A 27,912-nucleotide genomic window follows, 5' to 3' on the forward strand; every position below is an offset into this window, starting at 1 on the left:
AATTATTCTAATTTAAGTTTCCTTTTTTAGATTTGTCCAGAGGAGGGGAGCAGATTTTATTCCTAAAACTTGTGGGTTTGGGTCAGGTGGATGTTAAAATGTAAAAGCTCTTGAACTGAAACCCAGCCTGCCTTATAAATTCACCCATTTCAAATATTAATAGAGAAGGAATGGTAAGGTGGGTCCTTCATTGAAATCATGAGGGGTAAATGGGGTAAATAGCCAAGGTCTTTACCCCGTGGTAGTAGAGTTCAAAACTAGAGAGCATAGGTATTAGGTGAAAGGGGAAAGATTTAAAAGGGGCCTAAGGGGCTACATTTTCATGCAGAGGATGGTGCGTGTATTGCGTTAGCTGCCAGTGGAAGTAGTAGAGGCTGGTACAATAGCAACATTTAAAAGGCATCTGAATGGGTATGTGAATAGGACGAGTTTAAAGGGATATGGGCCAAATGTTGGCAAATGGGACTAGGTTAAATTAGGATGTCTGGTTGACATGGACAATTTGGACTGAAAGGTCTGTTTCCATGCTGTACAGCCCTATGACTCTAAAGCAACTGAAGATGGTTGCGCCCAGGACGCTACCCTGAGGAAGTCCTGCAGAGATGACCTGGAGCTGAGATGACTGACCTCCAATAGCCACAACCATCTTCCTATCAGCCAGGTATAGAGTTACACAGCACAGGAACAGACCCATGAGTCCAACTCATCTGTACCGACCTGACATCCCAATCTGACCCAGTCCCATTTTTCCAGTATTTGGTCCATATCCATTACTCCAACCAGTGGAGAATTTGCCCCCCAATTCCTATTGATTCTAATTTTGCTAAGACTCCTTGATGCCACACTAGGTTGACTGTGTCCTTGATGTCAAGGGCTGTCACACTCTCCTCACCTCTGGAGTTCAGTTCTTTTTGCTGTATTGAACCAAAGCTTGTAATGAGGTCAGGAGCTGAGTGACTCTGGAGGAACCCAACTTGGCATCAGTGAGCAGGTTGTTGGTAAGCAGACGCTGCTTGATAGCATAATAAAAACTGAAAGAACTGTAGATGCTGTAAATCCAGAGCAAAAACAGAAGTTGCTGGAAAAGCTCAACAGGTCTGGCAGCATATGTGAAGAAAACATAGAGTTAACCAGGTCCGGTGACCCTTCCTCAACTCTGAGGAAGGGTCACCAGAACCAAAACGTTAACTGATTTTTTTTTTCTTCACAGATGCTGCCAGACCGGCTGAGCTTTCCCAGAAACTAATGTTTTTGCTCCTGCTTGATAACATTGTTGCTTACATCTTCCATCACTTTAATCAAGGGTAGACTAAGGGGGAGATAATTGGCCATGTCCTGCTTTTTGCGTACACGACATTTTTGGGCAATTTTCCTTAAGGTCGGGTAGATAGCCATGTTGTGACTGTACTGGAAGCTCATGTCTAGAGGAGCAGCAAGTTCTGGAGCACAAGTCCTCCGTTTTATTGCCAGAATGTTGTCAGGGCCCATAGCCTTTGCAGTATCCAGTACTTCCAACCGTTTCCTGATATCATGTGGAGTGAATTGAATTGGCTGAAGACTGGTATCAGTGATCTGGGGACCACTGGAGGACACTAAATTGGGTCATTCATTTGGCGCATCTGGCTGAAGGTTGTTACAAATCTTTCAACATTATCTTTTGCACTGATGCGTTGGGTTCTTCCAACATTGAAGATGGAGATATTTGTGAAGCTGCCACCTCTAGTCCTCCACTATTCACAACTGGATGTGGCAAGACTGTAGATCTTAGATCTGATTCGTTTGTTGTGGGATTATTTATTCTGTCTCTTGCTGCATATTCTGTTTGGCTCATACGTGGTCCTGTTTGGGAGCTTCACCTAGTTGACACCTCATTTTTAGCTATGTCTGGTGCTGCATCTGGCATACCCTCTCGCATTCTCAATTGAACCAGGCTTGATGGTAATGGTTGAATGGGCGATACGCTGGGTCATGAGGTTGCAGATTGTGCTGATGTGCAATTCTGCTGCTGCTGTTGTTGATCCACAGTGCTGCCATGATGCTCAGTTTTGAGTTGCTAGATCTGATCAAATTATTTCGCATTTAGCACGGTGATAGCACCACATAGCAGATAGAGGTTATTCTTTGTGTGAAGGCAGGACTTTGTCTCCAAAAGGATTGTGCAGTGGTAACTCTAATTGATACTGTCATGGACAGATGCACCTGTAGTTAGCAGATTGGTATGGATGAGGCCAAGTACATTTTTTGCTCTTGGTTCCTTCACCACCTGCCACAGACCCAGTCAAAGCTATGTCCTTTTGGACCAACCAGCTTGATCAGTAGTGTGCTGCTGAACCATTGTTAGTGGTAGACATTGAAATCCCCCATCCAGAGTACATTTTGAACCATTGTCATCCTTGGTGCTTCTTCCAAGTTTCCTTCAACATGAGGGACTGTTGACGCATCAGGTGAGGGAGGATGGTGCATGGTAATCAGCAGGTTTCCTCGCCAATGTTTAACTTGAAGCCATGAGACTTATGGGATCTGGAGTCAATATTGTGGACTCCAAGGAAGACTCCCTCCCAACTGTTTACGAACTATGCTACCACTTCTGCTGGGTCTGCCCTGGTGGTGGGGTAGGACATATCAAGGGATGGTGATAACACAGTATGGAGCTAGAAAGAACACAGCATGCCAGGCAGAAGAAGAAGGGTCCTGACCCAAAATGTCCACAGAAACCTGCTGCTCTGATGCCTGGCCTGCTGTGTTTCTCGAGCTCCATACTATGTTGTCTTTGACTTCAGCATCTGCAGTTCTTGCTATCTGAGGAATGGTGATGGTTGTTTCTGGGACATTGTAAGGTATGATTCTCTAAGTATGACTGTGTCAGGTTGTTGCTTGACTATTGTGAGACTACTGTCCCAATTTTGGCAGTAGTGTCCAGATGCTAGTATGGAGGATTTTCAGGGTTGACAGGGCTGTTTCTGCCATTGTCTTTCTGGTAGCTAGGTAAATGCCAGGTGGCCCATCTGGTTTCATTTCTTTATTGAGACTTCGTAGCGATTGGTATGAATGGCTTGCTTGGCCATTTGAGGGCGTTACAAGTGGGTCTTCAGTCACATGCAGGCCAGGCCATATTTCCTTCCCTGAAGGACATTAGTGAGCCAAATGGGCTTTTTCAGCATTAATAACATTTTCTTAATTTGAGATTTTTTAAAAATTGAATTCAATTTCCACCCTCTGCTATGGCAGACCTGAGTCCCTGGAACATTAGCTCAGTTTCTGGGTTAATACTCTAGCAGTAATACCACTAGACCATAGCCTTTCCTGGCATACATGCAGGGTGTTTCTACATATGCTTTAATGACCATGTCTGAGAGTCAAGGAGGAGCAGTCCTTCGTGGGGTCAAAGATGACTATGAACAATCGGGGAACTCTGTCACTGTCAGTCAAAGGGGTTGTTCGATTCGATCCAGGAGGTTAGCCACGGAGAGTCAGGCACTTATGAGAGTATTTGTCTTTGTAGTCTGAGGATTGGAACACAATCTCTCCTGCAGGTCACATGTGATCTGCCTGGAGATTAAAGATATGTCAGTCATAGTGCAGTAGTAATACTAGTCCAGGGCCTGGTGTGTCCTCAGCCAGAACTGTACTGCCAGGTCAGGGTCAGGGGTGATGTTGTCAGTCCTAGGGATTTAGAGGTTATCAAGGGGCTGTCAATGCAGTTCATAAGAAAGTGGGTCATTAAGTCTGGGATGGCCTTTGTTGGTCTAGGTCACTGAGGGAATGATTACAATAAAATGGAACATTTTGAGATAGAGGAATGGGATCCCCTAGAACATCAGAGGGAACAGGACACTGAGTTTTGGGGATTATTTTCCCAAGTGGCAATCATTCCACACTCTACAAGTGGAGAGTGTATGGTCAACAAGGGCAGGGCAGTCTCAAAGCTGTGGGCAGAGGGGTAAATTGGGGATATAACAGTTATATGATGGGGTAAACAGAAACAGGAGGCTGAAAGGTCATCCAGGGCATGGATAGCAACATAAAACGTAACATAGAATGTGTATCACCCTACATCTTACGCAGATCTTGCAACTCCAACAAGTCAACTGGATGGTAACAAATATAAAATAGTTATGACTATATGCAGAATGGTCTAAGTTGCTGTGAATTTTTTTCTTCAAGGGAAGATAATATTGTTTAAACTTGAAGCTCTGCAAGTGGCAGTTGCATTAAACATACATCCACTGCTACAATAATGCCACTTACGTGACATCAAGCAGCACTTAACAGCGGATCATTTATTGTCCAAGAGTGAACATTGGTTGTGATTGCGTGAGGCCATAATTTGCATTATATTGTTTGTACCAATTGTCTCATTGTCATGTTGACAAGCAAATGTAATCAGACTCTGGCTGAAAAATATTACCTAGACTTGGCATTTCTGAAACAGATTTTGTAACTAGCACTGGAAGTCAACATTCAAGCTTTGATGTTTGCACACTGACTGGCAAGTATGCAAGGATACGGTCTGCGATGTTCAGTGATGACTTTGTGACAGAGGGACTATCATGGTGGCTTACTGCCAGAATTTCACTCCCCGAATTTAGCATGAATATATTGCCTGCTCAATGTACATTTGAGTAATATTACATAACTCAAAGCTCTTTATCGTAGCATGACATTGACCTCCGTGTGAAGCCTCTGACACAGTTACAGTATAAAATGATGCTTCATTGAATAGGTATGATGGCTTAAGCGTACTGCTAGTAAAATGTGTTATCTTTGTGATATTCCCCATAGAGTATATGCTCACAAACTTGACATGGACATCACTGTGGCTAGAGTCCTTAATGCATTGCTCAAAATACAAAGACAGTGTTGAAGGAGAGAGCAATATGGACTTGTCAGTAAGACCAGCGCCCTCCAGTGGCTGCTGCACAGCCTCCAGATGGACAGCATGACGTGACACTGCAGCTACGGGCCTCACTGTCATTTTCTATCGTTCTTGGAAACCCAGTGAAAATGCAGCATAATGATGTCCCAGGCCGCCACCACTGAACTGTCATGTAGTGGGGCAGGACTTGCACTCAGAAGGACTGAGTGGCTATCAAGGTCACATCTGCCTTGTATTTTTGTGCCTGTGGCTCGTTTTGAGGAAAGCCGAGGCCCTGTGTGGCATCTTCCAATCCTTGAACCACAAAGGTCTCTGGGATGTCATGGATATTTTCTCCAAATTCTGTGATGAGAGTCAAGCAGCTTGGGCAGTAGGATTCTCAACCATTGCTGACATCCTCCTGGTGCAGGGGATACAGGTCCCACTCACATTGCTTTGAAAGTGCCCAACACCAACCTGCAAAGTTCATCAACAGAAGAGGCTTCCATTCCATCAATGTTCAACTTATTTGATGCCAGATTTTGTGGTACAAATCTTGGGAGTTGCCATAATGCATATGTACTAGAGAACTCCCGGATTCCTGTTTTCAGGTCTGCTGGAAGTGTCCTACCCAGGTGCAAGCTCACTCTTTCAGATTGGACTTATGTCTGTCCTAAATGGAACTTATGAAGGCTTTGGCATCACAGGCAGGAATAAATGGAGGGGCTGGCCTCCTCTGTAGTGTCCTGAGAGGAAGTTTATGGCTGTCCAATATGTGTTGCTCCCTCTTCCTGTGGGTGCTTAGTGGCCCCACCTTGTCTTCCTGAGAGAACGAGATACCTGAAATGAGATTGAGCTGCCAGCCCCCCTAGCCTTGTTTTCGATGCTGAATACCTACGGCAAATGCAAGGAGCACAAGTCTGTGTTATCTGGCAGCCAGTGTGTGCTGGACCTGGCTCTCCATGTTGATTGCCAATCTTTTTATGGAGACAGCCCATGTGCCTGCTTCCTAGACTCTGTATTAAGAGTTTTGTTTGTGAATAAGAACCTGTATTAACTTATGGAAGGAGACTACAGTCTCAGTCAAGAGGGGTGAGAACTTGAGATACGGCGGTTCAGTGGTTAGCACTGCTGCATCTCAGCGCCAGGGACCCGGGTTCGATTCCAACCTCGGGTGACTGTCTGTCTGTGTGGAGTTTGCACATTCTCCCCGTGTCTTCGTGGGTCTCCTCCAGGTGCTCCGGTTTCCTCCCACAGTCCAAAAATGTGCAGGCTAGGTGGATTGGCTATGCTAAATTGCCCATAGTGCCCAGGGATGTTTAGGTTAAGTGGGTTAGACATAGAAAATACAGGGGTAGGGGAATGGGTCTGGGTGGGATGCTCTTCAGAGGGGCGGTGTGGACTTGTTGGGTCGAATGGTCTGTTTCCACACTGTAGGGATTCTATGATGGTTGGAATGAAGGTAGATTGAAGATATTCTGATAGTCGTTCCAAGTTTGTTTAACTCTTGCAAGTTTGCTATGTTTTTTAAATATTATAACTTTTTTAGTATGGTTAATTATGGCACAGGCAAATGTGACTTCAAAAAATAACACATTAGTGACACATCCTTCCAGAAAAGTGGATAATTAGGGAGTAAATTGCATTGCCTGGAAATATGATGGAGACAGGTACAATTAAGGCATTCAGGAGGGCATTGGATGATTATTTGGATAGAAATAGTAGGCAAGGTTGTGGGGAAATGGACCCTATTGACACTCTGTATTGATGCTCTTTTTTTCCGAAGAGCTGGTGCAGGCATGATGGGCCAAATGGCCGCTTATGCCACAACGATTCAGTGACCGTTAGTCTGCCATCTCGCAGAATGTTGTTATTTTGACAAAATATAATTTGTCACAATTCTGGAGACCAAATCTTAAATTCCATGTGAATATGTTTAGCCTTCCTGATCTTAATTTTTGAAAGATACCCTTGATTGAAATTTGTTTTTTTACACCTTCACTGCTTCATAGAGCAGTTATGTACTTAAGTTATAATTGCTTATATTGTGGCTGGATTTATGGTCAGAAATCTTAGTGGAGTTCTTATATGCATTTAATTAACAGCTCCACTTCAGCCACAAGTCTTTATTCTTAAACTGTTTGGCAACAATATACCATTGTAAAATAGATGAAAGCATTCAGTATCTGAATGCAAGTTTTGCTAAAATGTGGTCAGGATATGTTGTTAGAATGTTCAGTATAATTCCAACTGTAAATTTGAGGTCAATACTTGGAAGCAAATGTGAGTATGGTAGTGGATGTGAGATTTTCATTCGTTCAGATGATTTGTTCCAGAATTCAACATGTCAGCACCTTTTCATTATCTAATATTCATTGCTGTTCGGATGATTTTGTGCAGTATCGATTGTTTAGAAAACCAGTTTGCTTGTCAAATGCATGTTAATGAAAATGAAAAGCCATTCTTTGGAATTCTCATTGTTTTAATTCCCTGGCTTCATTTACATCAAGTCAGTCAATTCACCAAGAAAAGTAGGGAGAAAACAGTTGCTGGTCATTGCTGGTGAATGGAAGTGGAAAATGGAAGGTCGAAGGCTAGCAGTTATAGACTGGAATTGATGGAGGGCTTCTCAACAAGGGCGGTTAAGCTGCAAGGTGGGGAGTTTCCAAGGATTTAGCAAGAGGTGAAGCGTGCACGAGGGCAGAAGTGTTTGTTTCTGAGGTAGTGGAAGGAAGAACTTGCTTTATGATAGCTAAATATGCAGATGGGAGCCTTACATCTCTTGGTCTGCAGTAGAAAGACTGTCGCTCATCATAGAGTCTCCTTTTGACTGTCAGCCTTATCTTATCTGCCAGAAAAGACAAAAGCTCAAGTGTGACTTAAAATATAATTGGAGTCCCATTGACATAATGGGATTGCTCTTTATAATCATTTAAAATGGTGGCCAGTGAGTTTCCAATAAGAACAAATAGGTAGGAAGCTTAATTTTACAAGCCCCCTTATTCAGAATCATAGAATCCCTGCAGTGTGGAAGCGGGGCATTCGGCCCATCAAGTCCACACTGCCCTCCAAACAGTCTTCCACCCAGACTCGCTCCCCTACCCTATCCCTGTAACCTTGCATTTCCCATGGCCAATCCACCTAACCTGCACATCTTTGGACTTTTTATACACTGCAACATTAGTTAAATTGCCACCTTGTCATATTGGATAAGCCTAGCCCACTGATGATAGGCCTGCCAGAATAGTAAGCAAAAGTAACATTATTCTAAAATAAATTCAATGCTTTTTACAGGTCTGATCATGACTACATCAAGGAAACTGGATCGAGAACAGCAAGCAGAACATGTTCTGGAGGTGAGTCCAAAACCTTTAACATTTGTTTTTCATACAATTTGGAATTTGCATGAGGTGACACTGTTTCTTTTTAGTGCAAGTTGCTCAATATGAGGGAAATCCATGCAAAAGTTTCAGGAATTTTAAGTATAAGTTACATTCAGATGAGTGCTCATGATCTCTTAGTTTTAAAAATATCAAGCTAGATTCCAAGAATCCAGCCCTTTCCAAAAACCTAGTAACACCCTCATGCACCACCAGTGTTTAATCAAAACTGCGCGCACATGCCACCACTCCCATATTTGTGCCAATCGTGGCATTGATGTCAGATTTCTGAAGTTGCTGCTTTGGAGGTTCACAAAACTGATAAGAAAGTTAGAGGGAATGTTATGCAGCACTGATCAAATCAATCACGTTGTGAGTTTCTGCTAATTACATTTGTTTAAATGCTTTTGAGGAGGCTTTTGAAATTATACTAGGGTGCAAGGATATTACTACGATTATTTTAAAAGCTTTTTTATTTGTCTTCTTATTTAGAAACTGTTTACAATGTTGAAATGCAACTAGGAAACGATTCAGCAATTCTTTTAAGTGGTTTTCAATTACTTTTAAAACTTGGTTACTCAGAGTTGGTAAACTTTGCACTGATTATAATTTGTATGTTTGTGATAACTATTTTTCAACAATCAAACAGCATAGTTTCCACTCTAATAATCAATTAATATTTTAAAAATTTTTTTTTTTTTAAAAAAGTGTTCTGGAATGCTGTCCAGTTGCAGTGTTTCTTAGGATATCATACCTCGAGCAGTATGTAGTAGTGAAAAAAGATACATTTTTGAAATTGTCTTGCACCCATCAGGACAATTTGCAAGAATACTATTTCAAGGGGGAAACCAGCACTCCTGATGCATGAGAGGGTAGTGCTGATTGTTTTGCAAGTAGACTCTGGTGAACAGCATTGCCATGAGAAATCCACCAATTCATGATTTACAGTTAACTGCTTGGCTTTCTATAAATGTTAAACCAGACAGGTAACTCTGATTTGGTCAGAGCTTGCCCTGAGAAATGAGCCAATAAATGGTTGTCCCCTATTTTGTGCAAAGCTTCCAGTACATACAAGGCACCATCATGATATATTTCATGGTTTCAAGATTTTTATTTTCTAATCAAACAATATTATTTCTAACTCATAGTCATTGAGTCATGCTGCACAGAACAGACCCTTTTGTCCATGTCGTCCAGGTTTCCCAAAGTAAACTAGCCCCATTTGCCTGTGTTTGGCCCATATCAATCTAAACCATTTCTGTTCAAATACCTTCCAAATGTCATTTTTTATTGTACCCACCTCTACCACTTCCTCTGGCAGCTCATTCCATATATGCAACGTCCTCTGTGTGGAAAAAGTTGCCCCACAGGTCCCTTCTAAATTTTTCCCTTTTCACCATAAAGCTATGCCACCTAGTTTTGGACTCCCTTACCCTTGATAAAAGACCCTGGTTATTCACCTTATCTATGCCCCTCATCACCTTATAAACCTCTATGAGGTCACCCTCAGCCTCCAACACTCCAGTTTAAAAAGAAGTTCCAGATTATCCTGCTTCCCCTTACAGAAACATAGAAATATTGAAAATAGGTGCTGTAATAGGCTATTCAGTCCTTTGATCCTGCTCCACATTCAATATGATCATAGCAAATCATGCAATTTCAGTATCCCACTTCTGCTTTCTCCCCATACCCCTTGAGTTTTTTAGCCACAATAGCCACATCCAGCTCCTTTTGTTTGAATATTTCTAATGAACAGGCCCCAACAGCTTTCTGCAGTAGAGAATTCCACAGGTTCACAACTCTGAGTGAAGAAATTCTTCCTCATCTCGGTCCTTACCTCTCATCTTTAGACTGTGACCCCTAGTTCTGGAATTCCCCAACATCTGGAACATTCTTCCTGCATCTAGCCCATCAGGATTTTATATGGTTCTATAAGATCCTGCCTTATCTAAATTTCAATGAGTACAAGTCCATTCGATCCAGTCTTTCTTTATATTCAGTCTTGCCATCCTGGGAATCAGTCTGGTGAACCTTCTCTGGACTCCCTCAACAGCAAGAGGGTCCTTCCTCCTAGGACTAGGAGACCAAAACTGCACACAATACTCCGGGTGTGGCCTCACCAAGGCCCTGTATAACTGCAGCAATATATTCCCTACTCCTGTACTCAAATCCTCTCGCTATGAAGGCCAGCCTGTCATCACTGACTGCTGCACCTAGATGCATACCTTCAGCAACTGTTCCACCATGACACCCAGGTCTCGCTGCATTCCACCTTTTTCTAAACTGCAACCATTATAACTCAATCCCTCCAGTCCTGGCAACACCCTTGTAATTTTTTTCCGTTCCCTTTCTAGTATAATGATCTTCCTGTAGTAGGGCGACCAGAATTGTACACCGTTTTCTAAAGGTGGCCTCACTAGTGTCTTGTACAGCCACAACAGGGCATTCCAACTCCTGTTCTTAATGCTCTGACTGATGAAGGCAAGCAAGCCAGAAGCTGCCTTCACCACTCTGTCTACTTATGATACCACTTTCAAGGGACTACATACTTGCACCCCTAGGTGTCTCTGTTAGACAGCAATCCCCAGTGCCCTACTATTAACTGTACGAGTCCTGTCCTGGTTTGACTTAGCAAAATATAATACCTCACATTTCTCTAAACTCCATCTGTCATTCTTCAGCCCACTGGCCCAGTTGATCAAGATCTGCTGTACTCTTAGATAACCCTCTTCATTGTTTACTACACCATCAATTTTGGTGTTATTTGCAAACGTACTAACCATACCTCCTGTATTGTCATCCAAGTCGTTTATGTAAATGATGAACAACAGTGGACTCAGAACCAATCCTTGCGGCACACCGCTGGTCACAGGCCTCCAGTCCGAATAACAACCCTCTAACACCATCCTCTGCCTTTTACCATCAAACCAATTTTGTATCTAATTTACTATCTCTCCCTGAATCCAATGTGATCTCACCTTACTAACCAGTTTACCATGTGGGACCTTATTGAAGACCTTGCTGCCGTCCATGTAGACGATGTCTGCTGTTCAGCCTTCATCTAACTTCTTGGTAAGCTTTTCAAAAAACTCAATCAAATTTGTGAGGCATGATTTTCCAAACACAAACCCATGCTGACTATCCCAAACATGTCCTTGCCTCTCCAAATGTATGTAAATCCTATCTCTCAGAAACCCCTCCAATACCTTACCCACCACTGGTGTCAGACTCACCAGTCTGTAGTTCCCTGGCTTTTCCTTTGCTGCATTTCTTAAACAATGGCATCGCATTAGTCACCCTCCAGTTTTCTGGCACCTCACCCGTGGCTGTCGATGATACAGATATCCGCGCAAGGGGCCCCCCAATCTCTTCCCTAGCTTCCCACAATGTTCTGGGACACACCTAATCAGGTTCTAGGGATTTATCAATGTTTGAATTTTAAGACATCCAGCACCTCCCCTTTTAATGTGGACTCTTTTCAGGACATCATCCTTTATTTCCCCAATTTCCCTAGCATCCATGTTTTTCTCCACAGTACTGACGCGAAATATTTGTTTAGTATCTCACTGATCTCCTATGATTCCACACATAGACAGCCTTGTTGATCTTTCACTGGCTCACCCAGCATTTATTGCCAATCCCTAATTACCCAAAGGTTGGTTAAGTGTCAGTCACATTGTAGGTCTGGAGTCACATACAGCCCAGACCAGGTCAGACAGAAGGTTTCCTTCACTAAAGAACATCAATAAATCGGATGACTTTTTCAACGGTTGGCAACTATTTCATGGTCATTGTGAGAGTCCTAATTCCCCAATTTTTTTCTCTTAATTTATTTGACATCAGCCACAGTGGAATTCAAATCCATGTCCTTGGAACATGACCTGGGTCTCTGAATTAATTGTCTAGTGATTATACAACTGTGCCATTACCTCTCTGCAGGTAGTGATGTACCCATGCATTTTGCTAAGTGGTAAAGATTTTGGGTTTGGAAGGTGATATTGATGAGTCTTTGTAAGTTGCTGCAGTGTATACTGCAGCCACGCTATGTTGGTGGTGAAGTGGGTGCTACTTGGGTGCCAATCAAGTGGGCTGCCTTGCCCTGGATACTATTATTGGAGCTACGCTCATACAGTCAACTGGAGAATATCCTATCACACTCCTGACTTATGCCTTGAAGATAGTAGATAAGCAGTGGGGAGACAAGTGGTGAGCTGTGCCACAGAATTCCTAACCTCTGAGCTGCTGTTTCAGCCAAAGTAGTTATATTGCTGGTCAAGTTCAGTTTCTCATTGATAGTAACCTCCACTTTTTAGGCCCCAATCATGCAAATGCTCTCCCCACCATTCTCATAGTCCTTCACTCTCTTCATTTGAATTTAATACAAACTCATGCCTGCCATCCATGCCAGTTGTCCCTCATAGTTTCCATGTCAAGCCACCCAGTTTCTGCCATGGGCACACCTGAGTAGCTAGGTTGAGAGGAAGCAGAGTTTTATATATCTATTGTAGCCTTTAGTGTTGTAAAAACTGTGCTCCTGTTCATGAAACCCTATTCAAAATATTTAGACACCCTCAGATACTCCGTCCATTGTGAAAATAAGCCATTTCCTTTAAAACCTCACATTAAAGAGAGCTAGTCCTTTTCTGATAGCTCAGAGACAATTAGTGAGCTTGCAAATCTTACTGAGATAATTGTTTGTGGAAATCAGTTAAACCTTAATACTGACGCCGTGAACTGGATGCTACATTCCTTTGCTGGATGGCTTTTTGGCATCCGTAAAATGAAATAGGCCAAATAACTCCCCCACCAGAATCCCACCCATCTCCAAACACACCCACTTCATGTGGAGGGTGGGAGACATCAAAATCAGCAGTTCATCCACCACAAGTACAAGCCCATCCACCACCTCAACGTTGTGTTCCTCCTGGCTTATAAGCAGAAGCTGAAACGGGAGGATCCTTCACAAAAAAAGAATACAATGTTGGTCCAAGGCAGTGGAAGAGCATCTCTGAGACCACTTGGAATCAGTGGACTAAACCATATTCAAGTACTCAGCAGAAAACCTGGATGACTACGCCACCACCGTCACAGGCTTCATTCGTAAATGCATGGAGGACTGCATGCCAAAGAGGTCAATCCAGGTGTCCCCAACCAGAAACCTTGGATAAACCAGGAAATCCGCTCCCTACCGAAGACTCGGCATGCAACGTTCAAGTTGGATGATTGAGACCTATACAGAAAATTCAAATATGACCTCTGCAAAGCCATCAGAGATGCCAAGAGGCAGTACCGGTCCAAGTTAGAAGACCAAACGAACCATACGGACCCTTGCCGCCTGTAGCAAGGCCTAAACAACATAGCAAGATACAAAATGAAGCAGAGCAAGATAGCAGAAAAAGACACATCTCTCCCTGATGCACTCAATGCTTTCTATGCTCAGTTTAAGCAGAATGCCAGCAGTGCAATGTCTCCTACCAGACTGCCCCAGGTGCACTAGTTCCCTGCATCACCACTGCAGCCATCAGATCGGTCTTCCTGGAAGTCAACCCAAGGAAAGCAACGGGCCCAGCCGTGCACTTAGATACTGTGCTGGGAGACTAGAGTTGACATGGGCCATGACTAGCCTTTGAGAGCAGTCCATGATTATGGAGGTCAGAGCTACTGGGCAGTAGTCATTCAAGCATATTGCATGTGCTTTCTTAGGTACTGGGATAATGGTGGTCTTGAAGCAAGTGGGGACTTTGGCTTGCAGAAGGGAGAGATTGAAGATGTCATTGAATACTTAAGAATCAATCAAGCTTGTTTATAAAAACCCATGGACACCAAAATTACACTGCCCGCACAATAAAACGGTTGATGCCAGCAGGTTAGTGGGTGTAAGCAGCCCTTTTTGATTTTTTAACAGCAAGAAGGAAGTAAGGGCTGTACTATCTTTTTCTACTAAGAAAACAGTGCCTCCATTTCTTCCTTACCCACCTATACCTCAAACCCAATGCTGATTCTTTGTCTTCCTTACGTGGGACAACAGATAATGCTCCCTGCCCAATATTTGGCCTGATCTGGAATCCCTTAGGCCTCCTTTGCTGGGACAACATGAAGTCCCACAATGTCCACTACTGAGCTCTGGTGGCCAATCAGATTGGTCAAAGACTTCTGAGGATTGGACATTGAGGTTTTTAAGCCCAGCTCTCCACTTCAGCCTGCCCACAGCGTGTTATGGCTGCAGGGTTAGCTTCTTTCTGGCCTGCTATCTGACCACCAAGTTTCCTCTCATGGAGGATTGAGTTTGAAATTCTGGGTTGTCGTTGATTTGGTTAAGGGCATATACTGTTTGCCCTATCTTTCCCTTGGGTCTGTCATGCTCAGTTGCCCTGATGTTCTTGCTACCAGTTCTCCCAATAAGTCTGTAAGAAAATATTATAAAAATGTGAAAATGAGCAAGCAAGTCCACAAAGTATTCTGTAAAATATGCTGCTATAGCTATAATATTGCAGAATTCTTAGGGAGATTAAAGTTGGTTTTCTGAATTCTATTGGCAGGTGGTTCAGCAGTTTTCAGTGATCCATAATTCACAGGGTATTTCCTCCTGGCCAGAAGATTTTAGTCAGTTTACACATTAATTAGGTGCATCTTCATGAATTGTTTTGCCATAACTTCCAAGTGACATGTTAACTTCAAAATATTTGATTGTAAAGGTTACGTTAAATGTTCAAACATTAATACCCAAATCTAAATAGATTTAACAAAACTTTACACGAACGTAATATTCAGTTTTCTTTGAATTCTGAAGCAAGATTAAAATTTGGCTGGAAGCTTGGGCAATAGCTTCAACTCTGACTTCCTAGCCTGCTTTCAAAATTTCTCTGAATTTTGAATCATATTACACATACTAAATGTTGTTTAATAATTCTTTCCGTAGCATGGATGAGCTCCAACTTAGTGTCGTGAAGCGACTATATTCAGACTAAAAGTACTTCATTTTAGCCATGTTTTGCTCAGAGGGGTGTGGAGATTATTAATAGTGCTTTATATGGAGGAACTGTAGTCCTTAAAGCAATTGTTGTGCATTTCATAAAGGCCAATTTCAAAAAGCCATTGGAGAATGGGAATCAGATCACTGCCAGGATGTGGTGCATGAACACTTAAGTGGTGACAAAAGCTTGTAAATTAAGTCACTGAAACGCACTCTTGATGCCTAAATACAGCAGGACAAATTCAAAATGTGTACATGATTGAATCAAGAATAAAATTGTATTATCTTTCGTAAAACATGTGAAAAATATAGAATATAAGAATATCAAATAGTAAATGAAATACAAGTATGCTTGAATTAACTTAATGAGTTGGATCCAGTACAACTCTGTACATGCATATTAGCTATTTTTAATGCATGAAAGGCTTGTGATATACTGCTTGGGTATTTCTACAAATATGCCTTTGTTCAGCCCTGAAGTGACACAGATTTTTTCTGGAATGGGGGAGATGCCAGCCCCAGAACAATGGAAGAAGGTCTTTTGCTGTGAGAGAGAAAAAGCAAAAAATCTATTTTAAAAAGTACAATCAGGTTTTAATTTTTTTAAATGAGATTGTTCTGTTTTTGAAGTTGAAAATATTGGAACTGGATCAGGATAATGTTGGAAAGCAGTAATTGAGGAAGGCACGTACTGCTTGGCAATACTGGAGCTGCTAATGTTTATGACATTTAAACTGTAAGAGTTCAAGAGTGAGATGAATAAATGCATCAATTTAAACATGAAATGATATACATCAAAATATGTTTTTGAAAACTGTAACAAGTGAGTCATTTGAAATGAAGGGGAGAGGACAAGAGAAAAATTGGATTTCAAAACCTTGTGGTTTTCAGGAGTATAACGGTAGCTGATGAGATGCAACATATTCCCATATTTAGAACAGAATGGTGGAATGGCAATAATCTTCAATTTGGGGCAGGCAGCTCATTACAGCTTTTGCTCATTTGCAAGGTTTTCTTTTAAAACTGCGTTTTAATCTAGTGTCCATTTTAGACAGCACTGATTTATACTATTAGAATCTTGACATCAGCTGGAACGAACTTTGCGTACTAGCCTCGGGTATGTCATTCCATTTAATGTGATGGTCTTGTGCACCACAAAACCCTTTTGTATACTTGTAATTTATGTTGTGTGGTCACACAGTTCACACTCTAATAGTAGAATACGGAGAAATGCACTAATTATTTAGTACATTTTTTTGAAAAATATCTGTTTGTGTCAATTTTGAGATAATCAATTGTGGTCTCACTCTTGTGCTAGGCCAGAAAATATTTTCTACTGAGGCTACCTATCATCAATGTCATGGATTTCTATGTAAGGTATAAAATTGCTTAGAGAAGGAGCAACTTTCCTTCTTTTTTGCCTCATCATTCTGCCTCTGCTTCTGTCCAAGAATGCATAACAAATGATGATGTCACCTTGTATAGATTAAAAATATAGCATTCTAATCCAGTTCCCCAAGAACATGCTCGTATTCTTTTTAAAAAGTTGCTGAGAGTCAGGACCACTTCAGAGGCCGAATCTGATTCTGGTAGTCACTGCACCCTCTTTGGAGATATTTCTGGAAGGGACCAATTAAGAAGCTGGCTCACAGTCACCATCCAGTTAAGGAGGGTGGGCAGATTTCTGTGGTTGCAGGCCTGCCATTGTGAGGGCTGCTGCTGAAAAATTATTCCCCTCTGGAAAAAATCATCTGTAGGTGGAACATATCCAGCTAATCCGATGGTTAGTAAGTTAACAATGTAGCTTGACCATGCCTATTCCAGTTTCTTTTGCAAAATGATGAGGTACTGTAGAAATATTTATGCTCTTAGCATGTCATGAGGCTTTCCTTTGTCCAGGGCTGAAAGCAACATCTCAAACTTATTTGGAGGTGTCCTTTAGTAGGCTGTGATGGGCCCTACAGAATTGCTGAGAAGAGTTCTTCTGAGGAACAGAATAGCCACTACTGCTGACCAGGCTTGAATCAAAGTGGCCAAGGAACTCAACAACAGGTGTGTGGCCCTTCAATGTGGGAGCAGTACCCTGAAATCATTCAGGATATCAGGAGTCAGGAAACGTTAGTGACACATTTCCCAGTATCAATCCCTTGAGTTACTGAGCATCTTTCTGCATAACATCTTGCAGTTCCAAGCTTTTTGCTCTTCCCATGCACCGCCTCTCAATGAGCAGCCAACACTGTCACGCTCGCTCAGTGCGTTGCCCTCTTACACACTCTACAACAGTTGTCCTTTCAACTTCTCCATACAAACCAATCCAAACGGCCATGGGTCTCTGTTAGTTCTCCTTGTCGGAGAACAGGAAATGCAAACTTGGTGAGAGGGAGAGGCTGCTAGTAACAGACACTTTGTCAGCCACTGGGAGCAAGCTTCTATTCCATGATGCTGCAGATGTCAGCAGAAATCTACCCTGAGAGACGAAGCTTCTTGACACTGTTCAAGCAAGTCAAGACTGCCTGTCGACCACTCCATTAGAGGTCTTGTCTCCTTCCAGCTGGATCATGATGTCTATTCCACCTGCCTGGGAGGCAATGGCCTAGTGGTATTATCGCTGAACTGTTATTCCAGAGACCCAGATAATGTTCTGGGGACCCGGGTTCGAATCCCACCATGGCAGATGGTAGAATTTGAATTCAATAAATACGTGGAATTAAGAATCTAATGATGACCATGAATCCATTGTCAATTGTTGCAAAAGCCCATCTGCTTCACTAATGTCCTTTTAGGGAAGGAAACTGCCATCCTTACCTGGTCTGGTCTACATGTGACTCCGGGCCCACAGCAATGTCGTTGACTCTGAAAGGGATGGGAAATAAATACTACTTAGCCAGTGACGCCCTCATCCCATGAATGAACAAAAAAAATGTGGCTGATGAGAGAGAAGCTTCTGTTGCTGCTGGAGCTGTTGGAAGTTGTGCATCTTCTGCTTTTGCTCCTCAGCAGAGGTGAAAGGTGAACGTCTCAGCTCCCACTCTGGTGAAGATTACTGGATGGGACATTCAATTATTGCTAAATGAAGTGCCTTTCAAGAAACTATCCAGTAGTGAGAGCAATCAGAGAAAAGAAGTGCGAGGAGTATCAGGGTCTCCATGGCCATGGGCATGAGAGGACTATAGGCTGAGGGAGCACAGCAATGTTGGCTGCTCATTGAAAGATGGTGCCTGCGAATAGTAGAAAGCATGGAACTTCAAGATGTGTTAACATTAGGAAAGTTATACAGGAAGATGCACAGTAACTCAAGGGATTGGTGCTAGAAAATATGCCACTAGTGCTTCCTGCCTCATGACGTTCTAAATGATTTCAGGGTACTGCTGCCACATTGAAGGGCTGTAGCACCTGCCGTTGAGTTCCTTGGTTCATACCTGCTTGTTAGTCTTGTCTATTTTGTTCCTCAGAAGAACTCTTCTACACAATCCTCCCAGTTTGTCAGCCTTGTGGAAAAAGGTGTTTGTTCTGTTTATTCCCCTCAGTGACTGTGGTGCTAATACAGTCAGGAAGCTGTATACTGTTAGGAAATACGTAATTCAAAGATGAAAAGCTTTTGAGTGCCTTTCTAATCACCTTAGCAAACTCAGTGGTTCGCTGCAGACCCTCAACTGTCCAAGAAAAGCCAAAAGAAAGCAGGATGGTGCAGGAATCGCAAACCCCACACACCAGAGCAACTTTCACTTGCCTGTGAAATTTTGTGTTTTTTGGAAGACACCTGAATTGATCCAGCTCTTATTGATTCTGCTGTCAACTTGTTTCAGAGCTCCTAACTCTTTGAATTCCTTAGATCAAACACCTCATTCCACAAAGGCTAGAATCTGTACCAAAAATGCACAACAGTTTTGCAGAAATCATACGAATATATTTGCATTTTGATTTCCTTTTCATGAATCCTATTTATATAATAAATTTTGAATTATGTAAATTGTATTAGTTTTAATTTTTACTAAATACACTCAAGTGTCAACATCTGGGAAATCAGTTTGTGCCAGTGCATAAATGCCTTTTCAACTTCTTTATTATCTGGCTTTCATTATTTCACAATTTTTATTCAAAGATATTGCTTCTGTTCAGGCTCATGTCAATAATTCAGTTATCACTCTTGTTCAGAAATTTTTTGAATTCAGCAAATTTAATACCAACCATAAGTAGATGTGTTTTATTTTGTAACATTCTATATGATGTGGTATAGCATTTTTATCACATTAAAGCATCTCAAAACACTTCACACAATTAATTAAATATTTGATGTGGCCACTCGGTGATTGAGTGCAAGTTTGGTGAATAAGAAAATGCAAAAACGAGACAAAACTGTTTTGCTATGCTGGACTTTTGTTTCCACTCTATTTTAGGAAAAACAGTGATGACTGTTTTAAGAAAAGTGAAAGCAGCGAGTCCCACTTGTTTTGGTGTACTGAAGATTTTCATCTATATATCTGGAAATATGTAAAGCTTCCCCCATGGCTGTTTGTTCCCAGACACTCTTCACATCTCAAACCATCAAACCATCAAACCATTCACTTAGTATCCATTTTAATAACATTGCAAAGTCTTTGTATCTATCATGTATCTGTCAGCAAAAACAAACATTACTTGATATCTAATTTGAAAACCTGACAAGTAGCTGAAGACTTTCTGAGGAAGCCATAGAAAATGGGAAGTTTCAGTTTGAGATCTAAATTATTGTTATTTAAGATAACAACATTAGTTTAGCAGTGTCTGCTTTATATGATAAATAAAATCATAGGATCCCTACAGTGTGGTAAGAGGCCGCCTGGCCCACTGAGTCGATGCTGACCCTCCACAGAGTATCCCACCCGGACGCAGTCCCCTATCCTAACTCTGCATTTTCTGTGATTAATTCATCTAGCATGCACAGTACAATCTACCTACCCTCTGCATCTTTGGACTGGGGGAGGAAACAAGACAACCCAGACCAAACCCACGCAAACACAATAAGAATGTGAACACTACACACTGTCAGTCACCCAAGGCTGGAAATGAGCCCAGATTCTTGGCGGTGTGAGGCAGCAGTGCTAGCCACTGAGCCACCATGTCGCCCAAACAAGCGGCTTGAACACACAACCCCAAGATTAAGAGTCTCCTGATCTAACAACTGAGCTAGCTGAATATCCCTAAAATATGGTAAATTTTATTTCGTTTAAATTGTGAAATCTTGTGACTTGATGTTTTCAATAAATACTGGGTATTCTGAATTCCTGTTTAAACGTAATGGTCTAAAAACTCTTTATAGGGATATCCAGGTGCTATATTTCTAAAAATATACTCAGGCCTGTATGTGAAGTGAGGCAGTGCAGAAATGTTTTTTTCAGCTTCATGATGATGCTTGGACTGCTCAGGATTGTTTCTTCCACCAACCATTACCACCTCGCCACCACTTCCCCTGTCTATCCTTCCATTTACATCATTCCTTTTAACTGGTTGCCATCCTGTCCCAAGGCTATTCCTAATGGTCATTGTGGGCAATGCAGTAAACGTCTTCATTGGCAAGCTACCTGTGGTAGTTTAACAGTGGTTTGCAGTTCCTAAGTCTCATGCAAATTTTCCTGGGGCATAGAAAGTAGGAACAGAAATAGGCCATTTGGCCCTCCGAGACTGCTCCACCATTCAGTGTGACAATAGTTCTCTGCATTGTCCCCATATCCTTTGATCATTTCTGCCCCAAGAGCAATATCTAACTCCTTGAAAACATTCAATGTTTTGGCCTCATCTGCTTACTGTGGCAGAGAATTCCACAAGTTCATCACTCTTTGGATGAACAATGTTCTCCTCTTCTCAGTCCTGAATTGCCTACCCCTTAAACTGTGACCTCTGGTCCTGGGCTCCCTGGTCACTGCAAACATCCTGCCTGTATGTACCATGTGTAGTCCTGTTAGGCAAAACAGATGATATGCTTCCACATTAGACAGAGGTTCACCTGCACAGCCACCAATGTGGCCTGTTGCATCCTCTGCTCCTGATGTGGCCCCCCCTACATCGGTGAGATCAAGCAGAGGCTCGGAGACCACTTTGTAGAGCACCTGTGCAATGTTCGCGACAAATGACAACACTTTCCAGTCGCAAACCATTTCAACTCCCCCCTCCCACTCCCTGGGTGACATGTCCATCCTGGGCCGTCTCCAGTGTCACAATGACACCAACCGCAAACTGGAGGAGCAGCACCTCATTCCGCCTCAGGATCCTACAACCCAATAGCTTAAATGTGGATTTTACCAGTTTCAAAATCTCCCCACCCCGGCCTCATCCTATGACCAACCCTCCCTCTCATCCCTGCCTACATGACCTGACACAACCTGTCCATCTTCTCTCCCACCTAACTGCTCCTCCCACCTCACTGACCAATCCCCACCACTCCCTACCTGCACACACCTATCACCATCCCAGCTACCTTCCTCAGCCCCACCTTTCCTCTCTCTATTTCTAAACTCCCTTCCCCCTCCCCATTTCGGAGGAAGGGTCCTGACCCAAAATGTCAACATTCCTGCTCCCGTGATGCTGCCTGGCTTGTTGTGTTCCTCCAGTTCCAGTTATCTCTGTTGTGCTAGAAAATCTTTCTGTTAAAGCATATGGATTGTATCCATGCCTAGTTTGCAGCAGTTCGTAAATTTAAAAAGGCGGTGGTGGAGTTGAGTTTGGGCTGGTGCGCTATCCAGCAGCAAGGGCATCAGCAGAGTCGGGGTGATGCTGGCGAGTGGTGTCTTCCGTTCCAGTGGTGAAGGGGCTCTCATTTCTGGCCACCAGGTCCATGGCCTGTGGTTGCGCACTTAAGGAAGAGTGTAAAGTTGAATGCTTTTTCTTTATTTCATTATTTTTTCTGCTTTTGTATTCAATGTTTTGGTTTATTTTTCAATATTTTAAGATGCCCTGGAGAGTGACACTGTACAACATTTCACTGTATTTTGTAACAAAATGCACATGACAATAAATAAATCAAATAAATCCAGTAAATCCAATTTGCTATTTGGAATTTTAAGGTTAAAATTTTTTTTCATCACAAAGTATCAGAACTTTTTGTTATTTTTTTATTTGTATTTTTGGATAAGAAATTTGTTTTATATTTCCAAAATGGTTGTAATGTCGTGATAAAATAAATGACTGCTGTCAAAAAAGAGAGGGTATAACAATTGAAATAAAATCACCCATGACAGCAACGAATGACACACAACAAAGTTATTGCAGCAAATGCCAGAATCTTTCAGCAGACCAGAGTCACACAGCATCTATGGAGTAAGAACAGAGTTAAGTTTCAAGTTGGTCATCAGATTTGCACATGCTGTCTATTTTTTTGTGACAGGTACCCTGAAGTCTGTTTTACAACATGGATGAGTATTGACTTAAACAGTAGGTTGAATAATTATATACACATTGTACTGGATTATTAAAATAGATCACTTTATATAATGTAACGATAAATCATCATCATAGAGTCGATACAGTTTGGAAACAGGCCATTCGGTCCAACAAGTCCACACCAATCTTGCTGAGAGCATCCTACCTAGACCCATTCCCCTGCCCTGCATTTCCCATGTCTAACCCACCTAACCTAAACATCTCTGGATACTATGGGCAATTTAGCATGGCCAATTCATCCATCTTGCACGTCTTTGGACTGTGGGAGGAAACCCACGCAGACACGGGGGAATGTGCAAACTCTGCACAGACAGTCGCCTGTGAGTGGAATCAAACGTGGGTTCCTGGTGCTGTGAGGTAGCAATGCTAACCACTGAGCCACCGGGCTGCCCTATGTAGGAGCCATTTTAAGCACAGTGGTATAGTTTTGTCTGGTGAGATATTAGCTGTGCCACTTAAAATTATACTTTAATTGGTGGCGTAACAGCACCGTTCGGTTCCAGTTGAAGAGTAATAAATTGCTAAGGTGGCAATTGTCCAGTTCCTAATGATCTTTTTAAATGAATCATGAAAGGAATGATATTCTGAAGTTGTCCAATCACGACTGGGTTTCAAATTGAAATGCAATATAATTCCAAAAACTTAATTGTAGTTTCATTTGAGCATTTTATTGAAATTATTTTTCTTTGCAATTTTTATTTTAAAATTAGAAACTTAGAAAAACCATTTGCTTATATTTAATTTTCTAATGTGCTAAAGTTGTTTCCCTTCATTTAAATAGTTGCTGGCTGCAAATCTATAAACAAGAATGTTTCCTCTGGAGCCGATTACGTTGTTAAACTAAGATTTTCAGTAGAATTGTAGGTCAGTATAAATGCTAGCAACAAATGCCATGTTCTGAACGCTTTCCAACCTGAGCACTCAAACTCATTACTGCATACTTTCACAAAGTGTGTTTAAAAACATGGGATTATGGTTGTTTTTATTTTCTAATCCAAAAATATTATTTCTAACTCGTAGAATCATTGAGTCATTGAGTCGTGCTGCACAGAACAGACCCTTTGGTCCAAGTCATCCATATTTCCCAAAGTAAACTAGCCCCACTTGTCTGTGTTTGGCCCAAATCCCTGTAAACCTTTCCAATTCATGCACCTGTCCAAATGTCTTTTAAATATTGTAATTGTAACTGTACCTGTATCTACCACTTGCTCTGGCAGTTCATGCCATATACAAACCACCTTCTGTGTGAAAAGAACTCATATCTTTTTAGATCTTTTCTGCTTAGAATTTGCAAATAAAAATGCAAATCAATGATCATTAATGTGTGATAGATGTTGGTTCTGGAGAATGGAATTCTTCCAGTTTTAGACTGCCAGTCCCGCTCTTATTCTTGCCATCAAAGATTCATTTTACAGCAGAAATATTGGCGTGGCTAAAGGATAACATTGAATTGAGTAAACATTTATATGACTTTAGTTCAAGAGAAATTTAGGAGTCCTTGTGCATGAATCACAAAAATGCTGGCATCCAAATCCAGTGGGTAATCAGAAATGCAAATTAAAAGTTGGTCTTCATCTCAAAGGGAGTGGAGAATTTAAAAAAAAAAGGGATGTCTTGCTAAAATTATACAAAGCACTGGTCAGACCCCACAGCTGAACAGTTCTTCTAGTTCCTTATGTTTGGAAAGGTATGCTGTACTGCCATTGGAGGCAGTCCAAAGAAAGTTCATTAGGTTGATCCTGGATATGGAAGGATTTTCTAATGAGGTTGAGTAGGTTAGGGCCTTACTCATTCGAGGTTAGAAGAATGAGAGATGATTTTATTGAAACGTACAAGATTCTTAGTGGGCTTGACAGCTCTCCTTGGATGAAAGCCTAGGACAAGAGGGCAAAATCACAGTATGACGAATACATGAATAGGAAGGGAATAGAGGGGTGTGGATCCTGTAAGTGAAAACTGTTTTAGTGTGGAAGGGCAAAATGTGTCAGTACAGCCTTGGAGGGCTGAAGGCTGTTCCTCTGCTGTATTGGTCTTTGTTCTATGATGGGTCGCACATTTAAGGCACAGATGAGAAGAATTTCTTCTTTTAGAAGTTAGTGAATCCGTGGAATTCTTTACTACAGAAAGCTTTTGAAGCTGAGTCATTATATTCAAGTCTCAGACTGATTTTTACTCTGTGAAGGAATAGAGGGTTATGGGGAAAGAACAGTGGAGTTCTGAATGATCAGACTAGCTGTGATTTAATTGACTGGTGGAACGGACTACGTGGGCCAAATGACCTACTTATGCTCTTGCATCCGATGGTCTTATGCCAGGCTAGTAGTTTGCCGTGTATGTCTGGGTCGGGAGAGGTAGTGTTGGGTCAAGTGGTGGGGGAAGAGCATGTCAGATTTAGTGGAGGGAGACCCCTGGCAGCAGGGATTGGCTGGTGGGTCTGGCTGAACGGCAGCAGAGTGATTGTCATTTACGGGGCTTCATCATCTGTGTGGTGTCAGACTATTGAATGGGGAGGCAAAGGGTCGGACCCAACAGTGCAGTTGGTGTCAGGTTCAGCAGCAGGGGAGGAAGTAATGTTAGATTGTTGTGTTGATGTAGGGGTGGAAATGGCATTTTTTTGTAGAAAGCAGAAATTGCAAACCGTGAACCTCATTCACAATGATAATAAACTACCGAACTGAGTCTTGATTCATCCAAGTTATCCATTCCAATATTCGAGGGCTAATAGCTCTAATAAAGATGGAGATGGATATTCAAATTGCAGTAAAAGTAGATCATCAACATTATTACTTAGGCCAAAGATCATACTGAAATCTAATCTAAATCCAATTCCATAATTGTTAATGACTTTGCTTCAAGTTACCAAGAGACAGATGGTGTCTCATTTTAATTATTCTAAAACAGAATGCTGATATGTCTCTACCAAATTAACCAAGGTTATTGCGGTTAACAATGAGACTAATTTGTAAAATATGTTGAATCAAATAAATCAATTAAACCTGATTTTAATGCAATATTTTACATTCAGTTTCTAAACATGTCTGCAGCATTTTGTGCAGTCAACTTACTAATTCATAGAGCAGAATTTAAAACTGCCAAATTTCCAAAGGTGAGGGCATGTTATCAGACAGGGGTCAAAGGATGGAAGTCCTGCCACCCTCCTGCCTCTTGTGATTTAATCCAGGGCTGGACACCTCAAGGCTACTTAAGGGCCACGTCTCGCTGCCGAAGATCTTGGTGTGTCCTCTGAATGGAAGACTCTGCCACAGAGAAAAATGGAGTAAGATCACCTAACTTTTAAACCATGTGCACCGCTCCCCCCCCCCCCCCCCACCACGCAATCTTTTTCTGAGGAATCAAACAATGATCCTTGTTGACGTCTACATTGCAGTTTTGCAATTGTCATTGTTGCCGATGGCACAGCCAGAACTATATAGCTACCAATGTCTAATTTATCCGCTCCAGAATTTCAGAGCAGAAACGTTGTCTAAGAATGGAAGAACCTGAAAGGGTTAATGCTGAGGAATGCCTTAAGTGGCACCTACTGTCTTGATATCATAGTGGGGATTTAATATGCAAATTGGCAGCATGTGACCAGTGGATCCCATAAGGATCTGTTAGAGCCTCCATTATTACATTATTTATTAACTAGGATAATGACATAGAAAGTCATATAACCAAATTTTCTGATGACCACAAAGTTAGGGGACATTAAATTACAAAGCGATATTGATAGACTAAGTTAATGGCAAAACTGTGCCAAACACAGTTCAACATAAGCAAGTGTGAGGTGACCATTTTGGACAGACAAAGAATAGATCAGGGTACTTTCTAGGTGGTATGAAGTTAAATACAGTGAATGGATGCCCGAAGAGACTTGGGGTTTCAGGTGCATAGATCTTTAAAATGTTCAACCAGATGCAGAAAGAAAGCTAATGGAATGATAGTCTTTATATCTAGAAGAATGAAGTATAAGCATGTAGAAATTATGCTACAGTTCTACAAATGCCTGATTAGACTCCACTCAGAGTACTGTGAGCAGGTCTGGGCATCACACTTTGAGATGGATATATTGGTTCTGGTGAGAACATAAATGTAGGCTTACAAAATGATACTCTGACTTCAAGGATTAAGTAATGAGAACAGATTATACAAATTAGACCAGTTTTCACTAGAATTTAGAAACTTAAGCGATAATCTGGTTGAAGTCTTCAAGATATTAACAGGACAAGACAGGATAAATGAGGATAAATGAAGATAAATTCTTTGCACTAATTAGTGATTCTAGAACTAGGCTGCATAGTCTGAGAATAAGGGCCAGACAGTTCAGGAAAGATGTTAGGAAACACTTCTTCACGCACAGAGTGGGTGATGTTTAGAATTCTCTTCCACAAATGGCAGTGGATGCTGGATCAGTTAATTTTAAATCTGAGATAGATAATTTTTTTGTTATGCAAAGATATTAAGGGATATGATCCAAAGGCAGGTATATGGAGTTAGATCATAGATTAGCTATGATATCATTGATTGGTGTAACAGGCTCATGTGAATGGCCTACTCCTGATACATCTCATTTGTGAGGAGAGCACCTTGGGATCTTGGAGGAGTAAGACCTATCATTCAACCTGCTTTGAAACCTTTGCAACATTACCTACTACATCAATTTAACTCACAACCAGTTGCGAACGTATAAGTTCCTTCATGGGCAACACCAGAACTGTTCTAGTTAGGCCAGTGTGTGGTTTTCCTCTGTCACACTAGATCAAGCAGACTCTGTGGATCCATGTAGAATACAAAGCAACATTCCAGTAGCAAGTCTGAGGAGCAGATTTTGTTTAGGCGGAGCTGGGAATCCCAATACCAACCAGATAGTTTTCCAATTATGATGAAACCTCCCAGAAATGGCCACAGAGGAATTGCCAATAGGTCATTATGTGATCCTAGGCAAGGTTTCCCAATTCGTTCCAGCTCCAGGTGGGTTGTTCCAAATTGTTAAGCTTCTAAATGAGGGGGTTGAATTGGCTCCCTCCTTTCACCCACCCACTTGGTTGATTGCAACAAGATTAATTTACAAAGGACCTCTTCCCGTTTTGGTACATTTCTCCTAGATTAAATAAACATATGCTTTAAAAGGAAAGAATTTAATGAGGTTTTCTTTAATTACCAGAAGGATTTAGTTTATTAATTACTATGTGCACGAATAAACACTGCCTAAACATATATGGATTAGAAATGAGGTCAGAAAGAAGAAAGTGTTTAAAACAAAAATGATACACACATCAATCTCTGAA

At 41.6% G+C, this 27,912-nt stretch overlaps 1 protein-coding gene across 5 annotated transcripts in view; it reads left to right on the forward strand.

Moving 5' to 3' along the window:
* The window catches only part of fat3a (FAT atypical cadherin 3a), a 689,153-nt gene that overhangs the window by 415,311 nt on the left and 245,930 nt on the right, over window positions 1-27,912 (forward strand). For all 5 annotated transcript variants that reach the window (XM_048598158.1, XM_048598163.1, XM_048598159.1 and 2 more), the window contains one exon: window positions 8,150-8,211. In XM_048598158.1, the coding sequence (XP_048454115.1) occupies window positions 8,150-8,211 (62 nt within the window). The remainder of the gene's footprint in view (window positions 1-8,149; window positions 8,212-27,912) is intronic.

This window comes from Rhincodon typus, chromosome 6 (assembly GCF_021869965.1).
Source record: "Rhincodon typus isolate 14 chromosome 6, sRhiTyp1.1, whole genome shotgun sequence".
In the NCBI taxonomy this organism is placed as follows: domain Eukaryota; kingdom Metazoa; phylum Chordata; class Chondrichthyes; order Orectolobiformes; family Rhincodontidae; genus Rhincodon; species Rhincodon typus.